This window comes from Phallusia mammillata, chromosome 4 (genome assembly GCF_965637545.1).
Source record: "Phallusia mammillata chromosome 4, kaPhaMamm4.hap1.1, whole genome shotgun sequence".
NCBI lineage: Eukaryota > Metazoa > Chordata > Ascidiacea > Phlebobranchia > Ascidiidae > Phallusia > Phallusia mammillata.
The window spans coordinates 10,442,343-10,451,656 of NC_137255.1; the positions used below are offsets into that span (position 1 = coordinate 10,442,343).

At 36.5% G+C, this 9,314-nt stretch overlaps 2 protein-coding genes across 2 annotated transcripts; both read left to right on the top strand.

Annotated features, from left to right (window-relative positions):
• Positions 1 to 668: 668 nt before the first annotated feature.
• LOC145222950 (corrinoid adenosyltransferase MMAB-like) lies at positions 669 to 3,129 on the top strand. Its single transcript, XM_080089209.1, has one exon. The coding sequence runs from the start codon at positions 1,933 to 1,935 to the stop codon at positions 2,689 to 2,691; it is 759 nt and encodes a 252-aa protein (XP_079945335.1). The 5' UTR covers positions 669 to 1,932; the 3' UTR covers positions 2,692 to 3,129.
• Positions 3,130 to 3,196: 67 nt separating this feature from the next.
• On the top strand, positions 3,197 to 9,247 carry LOC145222947 (bifunctional peptidase and arginyl-hydroxylase JMJD5-like). Its single transcript, XM_080089201.1, has 9 exons — positions 3,197 to 3,719; positions 3,805 to 3,905; positions 4,155 to 4,356; positions 4,571 to 4,725; positions 4,872 to 5,041; positions 6,067 to 6,218; positions 7,327 to 7,482; positions 7,885 to 8,132; positions 9,027 to 9,247. Exons 2-9 carry the CDS (start codon positions 3,842 to 3,844, stop codon positions 9,158 to 9,160), a joined length of 1,281 nt encoding a protein of 426 aa, XP_079945327.1. The 5' UTR covers positions 3,197 to 3,719; positions 3,805 to 3,841; the 3' UTR covers positions 9,161 to 9,247.
• Positions 9,248 to 9,314: the final 67 nt, after the last annotated feature.

Sequence of the window (9,314 nt, forward strand, 5' to 3'; positions counted from 1 at the left end):
TTTAAGTGATACGTATGTGGTAACAAAACAAAAATTAATACAACAGAGCGTTTCTGTTTTTTGTGTTTGATAGGACCTACTATATGCAAAATATCAGCGAAAATGCGTAGATTATTATTAAAGTCGACTTTGCGGTCTTCCAAACACTTGAAATTTTAACCATGACCATAAACCACTAAAAACGTTAAAAATTTTGTTTAAAATAATGCAACCAAAACGAAAAAATATATTTCGAAAATCCGTTGAACACATGAAGATGCCCAAACAAAACTTTGTTGTTTGTTGAAAAATCCCACAAAGATAAGCTACACTAATCAAATTTCGTGATTTGTCAACTTTTTGTAGGACCCAAATGTATCTAAAGTCCCCATTAAAAAAATATTCATGGTCCATGACTACATTTGTTTAAAATTAGGTTTGGTTACTTCTAGTTAAGTGTGCTTTAATTGACCGAAGCCGTTTTTTGAATCTCGTCAATTTCAGAATTCAATCAGTGTCTGGTAAACGGCGAAATAAAGAAATATTTTCGCGTTTCTAGCGAAGGTCTGGAAAATACAAACAATATCAACTTAACAACGTATATACCAGTATAATACCACAGCAGCGTAATGGTAAATTTGTGCGACATTTACTCGTAAAGCGGTAATAATAATTGTGTTTTTGCATTTAAATATCTTTGATATGCAATAGTTTGTTGTCCTGTCAAAGGGTTTGACTTTAATTTCTTTTCCTGCAAGTAGTGTCATTACCAGTATTCAGAAAAAGAGTCCATGTTTATTTAAACCAGAGTTCTTCGATGAAGGCGATGGTTACATTTTTGGGAGTTAGGGGCGATTTCAGAACATCCAATAGTTTTAAAAATGCAAAATAACTTGGGGATCGGGGATGGGCAATATGATATAAAAAAAACCTAAGTCAGTGGTTCTCAACCAGGGCCTTCGGGGCCCCTGAGTCGGGGGGCACAGGTGTAGCTTCACCAGAGACACCCACTAAAATCAGTGAGTCATTTTCTTTTCTAATGGGCAGACCGCAGAATTGAGTGTGTGGCACTTGCAAATTATCTTTATTCCCTAACACTCTATCCATAGGTTTGTCACAATTACAGTTTGTTGTTTACTCTATTTGACTTGTTTGAATTCAAAATTAATACCGAATCTCAACAGGAGTTTGCAAATTAAATTTTTTGGGGGGTCCACAGATCTTACATTGTTATATAAAGGGGGCCATGAGGCCCAAAATATATTTTTAGAGGGCCATGGTCTATAAAAGGTTGAGAACCACTACCCTAAGTTGCAATTAGCTTACCAGAAGTTTGTGTAACCAAAATTTTTACTAGACGTTCATGACCCTCCTCAAGCCTTGCCTGTTTACTTTTACACCTACTACATCAGCATTTCCCAAGCTCCACAGTATTTGTGCAATCTAACAAGATTATGTGGAATGTATATTGTCGCCTATGTTGAGCAATGCCCCATTTATAACAACCCATCCCCGGGTAACAAATGAAGGTGTAATTTTTTTAATATTTGAAAACTAAATCATGTACCTTTAATTTGGATGACATCCTAAACAGTGATTTTTGAAAACGCAAATCAACTTGAAAAGTTGCCAGTGATGCATATCTAATGTGCTACATAACTGCTGGGGACAGCTTGGTTTAAGACAGTTCAAAAAATAAGTTTATCGTGGTAAAGCTATTGATTGTTGTGTTTATTCTGATAGACAGAAAAATGGTAACAACTCAGTTGCACAATTAAACAATACCAAGCACAAAAATGTTTTTCTTTTCTATGAATAATTTCTCTTTTTTATTTTTTGCTTGAAGACAAATGATCAGTATTTGACAGTATTTTGACTCCAACTAATTGCTTATGCAACACAAAGACTATAAACTTTATATACAATTGATTGTCTTTGTCCATTAGGCAAAGTATGGCAACTTCAAGAACTCTTATGTTCACATGTTTAAGAAAGGTTAACAGAAAACAACTTTTCACTGGTTGCGCAAAGTCACTGAAATTTTCAACAAGTACTTGTGCAATGAAAATTTACACCAAAACAGGAGATGGTGGAATGTCAAGCTTGTTTACTGGAGAGCGCCGAACAAAACATGATGCTGCTTTTGAAGCTCTAGGAACAGTTGATGAACTGAGTTCAAACATTGGATTTTCAAGAGAACTTTTATCAGATTCATGGCAGAAGGAAAACTTTGAAATTCTTGATGCACATTTACAAAAAGTGCAGTGTATTTTGCAAGATATTGCCTCTTGTGTTGCTACACCATTGTCTACTGCATCAGAAAAACATCTGTCACGCACAGAATTTGACAATAACCTGGTTTATGAGTTGGAAACTTGGATTGATACTTTTTCTGAAGATTTACCACCACTTAAAAATTTCATTTTACCTTCAGGTGGAAAATGTAGCAGCCATCTTCACATTTCAAGAAGTGTGTGCAGAAGAGCAGAAAGAAACATGGTTCTTTTGCATGAAAACAATGAGCTTGATGCTGGTGTTTTAAAGTATGTCAACAGACTAAGTGACTTTTTGTTTACGGCTGCTCGGTACACTTCCTCCATGGAAGGTAATCCAGAACTAGTCTACAGACGTCGAAAACCTGGAGATGAATCAAATGAAAATAAACCTGGGACTGAAACTGTAATTGAAGAAAATGTTAATGACAAACCGTAATATCAGCAAATTAAAGTCTCACTGCTTAATTTATTTAATTGTTTGTTTGATTTATTAGATAGAGGATGCTTGACTAACATACAAACAATTGAAGTCTTGTACAATAGAGGTTTTAATACTTAATTTTATTTTGGAAATCATTTACCTTTTAAAAATTGGAAATCTTTTACCTAGATCCTATTTGACAACAAAATTAAATTGGAAAACAAAATGAGCTGAGTGAAGGAAATTTTCTAATAATAAAATTTGGTTCTAAAGAAGACTTAAAATATAAAAATAAAAAAGTGCCTGCAAACAAATGGGCAATGTGTACAGCTTTGAGAAACCGGGAACCATGACAAGGAAAATTTGATCTTATTTCATGACTAATATAAGTAGGTTGTGAAATGATCCTGCAACACTGGTCTCTTATAACAATAAATGCAATGTTTATGAATACTGATGTTAGTGCGTTGAAAAGTTTTGTATATTTCGGAGGCACTTTCGAATCATCCTACTGTTATGGCCCTAATGGGGCAGTACTGAAAAAAAGTTAGTGAACCGCCGATTCAAACTGACCAAGAACATGTGTCACAATTTTAGACAACCCTTAAGGAAGTCTGCCATGAAAATGAAGCATGTAACCTGACGTTGTTGGCCATAGTCCAAAATTTCCAGCAAAACAAAGGGTTTGCTTATTATAAAAGCCACGCTGGACAGTGAGTCATAATGCTTGTCTCTTGAAATCGAACAAAACCGGTTGTGTACCAAGTGTCAAAATATCCAGTCCCAAGCATTTCCACATTTGCAGAATAAGGAAGAGCTGCATTCTTTGTCGACTTCCTAGTGTTAGTGTCGCCATATGCGTGTGTGTTGCACAGAATTCTCACCAGCTCGTCGCAGTGTGGCAGCTCAAATTTAAGTTGACAGAAAATGTTTAGCGAATTAACCGATGCTCAATTAAGTGACAAATCACCAACAGACGATTCGGCTTGTGCTCATAAGGGCTTAGTTTTGCGTTGATTTAATCAGTGATGTTTCAACTTTTGGTAAGGCTTTGAATGAACGTTTAGGATACTGCTTTGTAAACCGGTGGCAATACATTTCAGTTAATTGCTGTTCAAACTTTTTAAGGTCAGGTGATTTTGATTAGGCAGCCAATTCCGGAAGTATGGTTGTTCTTCACCAAGCGCTTGTTGTGTTGACTTTACTTTTATGCAAAGGATTGGCTTTTGGTAAGTCGATATGGAGCTCAGTTGTCGACAGTACTTTTTTCTAACACGTTTGGTTATATGCTCCCCTCCTTAAGTCCTCATATGCCCATAGTTGTGCCTTTTTGCGTTTTATAACGTTTTACTTTTGCGTAACTATTTCTCACTTTCGTTTTCTAGTGGTGGCTGCATGGTTCTTTCAATGAAGTTGTTTCGCTATGTCATTTTTATTTAGTTTTGTTCTTTATTTGCCAAATTTGCTTACATTCGCAGAAAAGGTTTTCGATACCAACATTCCCGGACACATGGAACCACTTGGTTCCCATGCTCATCCAAGCCAAGTTGAAACACGATGGACAGTCCCCACACCTGAAGAATTCTATCGACTCTACACATCTGCGAGCAAGCCTGTTGTACTGAAAGGTGCAGCAAAAAGATTCCCTGCTTACAGATTGTGGACAGACTCCTATCTAAGGTAAACTTATTTACCCTCTGGAAAGCATTTAATTCGAACGGGAAAAGTAGTAGGTAGTAGTTTTGCTTTATAACGTTGGCCAATAACATAATTGTAAGGTGATGTGTAAAAATACAACCACAGTAAAGGCCTAATTAATACAGCATGGTCGTAGCCTAAATATGCTCTTTACAAGTTGGTTTTAGCTGTGACAAATGGCATTACACAATTCTAGGAACTACGGCAATTGGAAAGTGGTGGTGGAAGAAGGAAAAAAGGAAGACCGGTCGAAACCGACATACACAATGTCGATGAACGAGTTTCTTGACACTTACAAAGCTCGTGATGTTTATCTTGTCCATGATCTTGTACCGCCCAATCCAATGACAGGTAGTTTTGCTTTATTTTCTAAAAAACTATTTTTAAAATCATTGTATCTGCACACTTTTGGGGTTACAACCGAAGAGGAAAACTCAGATGCCTTATCGTCGCAAAGTGCATGTTTATAACTGCTTCGCGTTTATTATTTTGCACAGAGGAGGTGCTTTTGCCTAAACCCATTACATGCGGAGGATTTCAACACAACATTCAATCGGTTGTTCTATGGTTTTCTTCTGGTGGCACTGAGTCGACCTTTCACGCCGAACAGGTTGATAACCTGGAATGTATGTTTGACGGGTGGAAAGAATATCTTCTTATAAGTAAGGTTGGTGCGTTTTTATTTTTAGCGATGATGGTGTTCCAGTTCCACCTCTAGTTTAACAATATAGGCCTAACATTAGGTGTCTCTCTATATCTGACTATTTGTTAGGCCGCTTTTCTACGATACATCTTTGATCGATTTGACTAAAACGTTTTGTTAAAGTCACATCTAACTTAACACATTTTGAAAATTTTTCGTAAACTATTCGATGAAAAACTGGAAATAAACAAATTTCAAAGTGACTAAATAACATTGTGTAAAAATTTAAAATTTTAAAAAATGCTGATCACTTTCGAATCATCCTACTGTTATGGCCCTAATGGGGCAGTACTGAAAAAAAGTTAGTGAACCGCCGATTCAAACTGACCAAGAACATGTGTCACAATTTTAGACAACCCTTAAGGAAGTCTGCCACGAAAATGAAGCATGTAACCTGACGTTGTTGGCCATAGTCCAAAAAAACGTTTTGTTAAAGTCACATCTAACTTAACACATTTTGAAAATTTTTCGTAAACTATTCGATGAAAAACTGGAAATAAACAAATTTCAAAGTGACTAAATAACATTGTGTAAAAATTTAAAATTAAAAAAAATGCTGATCATAGTTATGGTTTATTTGCTCACATCGGCCTATTTGGTTACATCTGCCTAATTATGCCGGTTGGTTTTCTAAAAACATTTCTCTCTGGAAGTGCTTATTGGAGCGTTGGGAAGTTTTGTGCTTTTTGACTTCCCCACCATAAACCATTACCGGAACAAAACAATAAAGCGAACGTGCTGCTAGGCACGTATTTTCAACGTTGGTTGTACCGTCAGCGAATGGTTGTTTCATTTTCGATGGACGTAAAAGATAAAGTTATATTTGTTTTTCATCTTATGGGGAGGAATGAATAGTTCGAAAATGGGCAAAGGGAGGAATGTAAACAAAAAAGGTTGGGAACCACTGTATTAGACAAACGTTTATAGGTTTCCATAAGTTGATGTCTACTACACGGAATTGTAAAACTATTTGTTAAACTTGTAAACAGAAAGATGGCGAAACGATACTTGACGAAGACGAAGGAAAATACCAGGAAATGGACGTAGAAAAAGTGGACATGACAATCTTCCCCGAAATAGCGCAACTGCCGTGGTACAAACTGCACGTGGAGCCCGGCGATTGCTTTTTCGTACCTCAAGGGTGAGATGAATGATTTTTAATTTCTATAATTAACTTATAAGTATCACCAACAGGTTAAACCTTTACAAATCTCGCGCGTCTTTTCCGTAAACGAAAACCAAAAATTAAAAAAAAAAAAAAAATTAAACCTATACGTTTATATATCAACTTGATGAAATAATACATATTGGTTAAAAATGTACATTATGGCTGTACGATTTTTGGTTAAAAATATACATCCAAGCTTCCATTATCCGATCGTATTGTAAAAGATCCAGAGCGTTTGTGAGTTCTCATTATTCCAAAATTTTTAGGAAACTGTTGGTGGAAGAACGTTATAACTTAATTATGCCGCACTCAAAAACTCGTTGTTTTAATCAGGATTAAAATATCCGAAAAACCGTTTAAGCCAGTAGTTCTAAAACTGTGAGTCGCGACGTCCTGGTGCGCAAGATAAGTTAGTTCCGTTTCGTAAATTTTTGTTGTTGTATTAATAAACACAACTTTCATAATAAGTTTCCTCATTAACTTTTATTTGCTGGTGCGTCGCAAGTCCAGAAAACTTTACCAGAGGGGTCGCAACAAAAAAGTTTGAGAACCACTGGTTTAAGCGATTGCCGGCTATTCGATATCCGGATATTTTTTTGTCCATAACGTTATAATTTTTTTACAGTTTTAGAAACCACGCAGTTAATGTGCAATAAAAAATGTAGCGAATGATTTCCTCCTTTTGCAAGTGAACCATGTGTCCCTTTATTTTTACGTTTTCTCTACTGGAAGAAAATGGAAGAAAGTAGCCTAATGTTATGTCACAAAGAAACAAAGCTTATCTTGGCAAAGAACAAGCAATGTAAGCTCTGTAAAGTGATTTAGAAAGAAACATACTGCATTTTGTAATATGAAATAGCAAGAGAACAACAAAAAAGATCCGTAAATAAAATTCATGCGTTGCAATTGCAAAAGCCCTGTGGGGGGAGGTGGGGGCTTAGTGTACCGATCAGGAAATGGCAAGATGACAAAATGTAAAACAATTGATGTATCGTGTTTCATTTGCAGTGCACTACAGTTAATGTTAAAAATTTGTTAATTGTGATGTCCGAACTAATCCCTAGTTTTTAATGTGACACAGATGGCTACATTTCGTGAATTCGTCCAAAACGCGAAATATGGCCATAAGTTTCTGGTTGACGCATCAGTACCGCGTCGTGGATGATTGCCATCGACCGGATCAACGAAAAGAAGTTTTATCGCAGATCACAATTTCGGATGCTGGCGAAAGTTCGAGGTGTCGTGTGTGCATAGTGCATGTGTGCAAGTTGCACAAAAACGATCGAGATTTATAGTCGTAAGCGTCCTGGATTTAATTCTCGTCAGAAACAATAAATGATACAGGGCTTTATATCCTTCTTATGTTTGGAAAGCGAATTTTACTGAGTTAGGTTATAGTAATACTTTTACCAAGCCTACAAGACACTATTTTATGTATATTTTACGCACCCAGGCTACTTGAGTGTAAAAATGCAAACACAACTACTTTACGTTGCATAAACAATGACAATTTTTAGCTTATAGACCCGACAGTGCGCTGGGAAGCTGTGTTCAATCGCCAATATAGAAAGCCCATAAAGTAGCAATCCTGTCGTTGTCAAATATTCTTTACAGCGCTTGCTCATTTTTACTATTTCAGAGTGGCCTTCTTAGACTTGTTCTTTGGAAAGCCGAACATGACTCTTCCGGTGTTTCTAAAATTCTTTTCCACCGAAGAAGCAAAACAGGAAGAAACAGAGAATATGCAGGCAAACCAAAGTCGGGAATCATTAATGCAACGTTGGATGGAGATTCACAAGTCGAAAAACTCGCTTAAAACTTTTCAACAGATTGACAAGAATGGTGATAACCTGCTGTCTGTGGATGAAGTCTACAATGCTCCTCTAGGTAAATTTCAAATAGTTTCTAGACCTGCTTTTGGGAATTTTATACATTTTTTAAGATGCGCACGTCCATCAATAGCAAAACTAAAAAAGTTTGTCGTAACAATACGTAGAGCAGAATATCTTATTATCGTATTTAAAATAGAGATGTACCCAATATTCGGTTTGCCGAAGTTATTCGGCCGAATCGGCCATTTTTTGCAAAGATTTGGTTTCGGTCGAATAATTTGTTACGATTCGGCTAACCAAATCATTTTCGAACACACATTTGAAGCGGTAAACGCGCCTTTACTGCTTAGTAATGTATCACGCGATCTTTCAAACTACACCAACTAAAATCGCGTAAATTTGTATATTTTTAACGCAATCGTTTTTCCTACTGCGGACTTCCCTGACAGGTTAGTAATCATGCTTGAGACAATTTTAAACCCAACAGAACTGAAATAAGGACGAAACAAACTATTCTGCACTAACCCTGGTAGAAAGACTTATGTTTTCTTGTCAAACACGTTCCGTGTGACTGCGCATGACGTCATGAGTGATTCGGCCGAATTTATTCCACAAAACCACCGAATAGTCGGTTTCGGCCGAATCGCCATTTAGCCGATTCGGTACATCACCCATTTAAAAACGTGAATTGTCACATCACACACGATCTGGAAGTTAATGGGTAAATTTTGATTGACGTTACCAGATAATGACATTGAATAGGGCACATAGCTTAATAGCTCAAACCTGCAAACGCATTTTAGGTTTACCGCAATTGGTTTGTGATGAAACGTGTGATTCCTATCATTTGTCAGCCCTCTTACTTTTTTGGTTAAAGTCTAGTCCTGCCAATCATGAGTTCCGGTTTAATTTGTTTTAAATGACATAAAAAAGATTCGTTTTATTTCAGTATTCTTTGAAAAGTTAATCGGTGGACTTGGCGAAGAATATGCCAAATACGAAACTGTTGGTGATGACGAGGGAAAAAGCGGGGAAGATATTCTCAAAGAACGGAAGCGACTGTTTTTGCGGAACGAACTGTAAATAATTTCTTCATTTCCCATTTTATACAGTCGTCATATGCAAAGGAACTACTCAGACGACTTTAAATATAAGAACAATGCTACGATACCCAAGAATGTGATTTTTAAATCGCGCAAGAACAAGTTTCAAAGAAGCATTGTTTTTATTGACACAG

Bases quoted from the DNA above. Each gene is read 5' to 3' on its own strand.
- LOC145222950 (XM_080089209.1), top strand. From the start codon at position 1,933: ATGGCAACTTCAAGAACTCTTATGTTCACATGTTTAAGAAAGGTTAAC.
- LOC145222947 (XM_080089201.1), top strand. From the start codon at position 3,842: ATGGTTGTTCTTCACCAAGCGCTTGTTGTGTTGACTTTACTTTTATGC. The intron at 7,483-7,884 runs GTGTCGTGTGTG...TTACTATTTCAG, and splicing joins GATGCTGGCGAAAGTTCGAG to AGTGGCCTTCTTAGACTTGT. The intron at 8,133-9,026 runs GTAAATTTCAAA...GTTTTATTTCAG, and splicing joins AGTCTACAATGCTCCTCTAG to TATTCTTTGAAAAGTTAATC.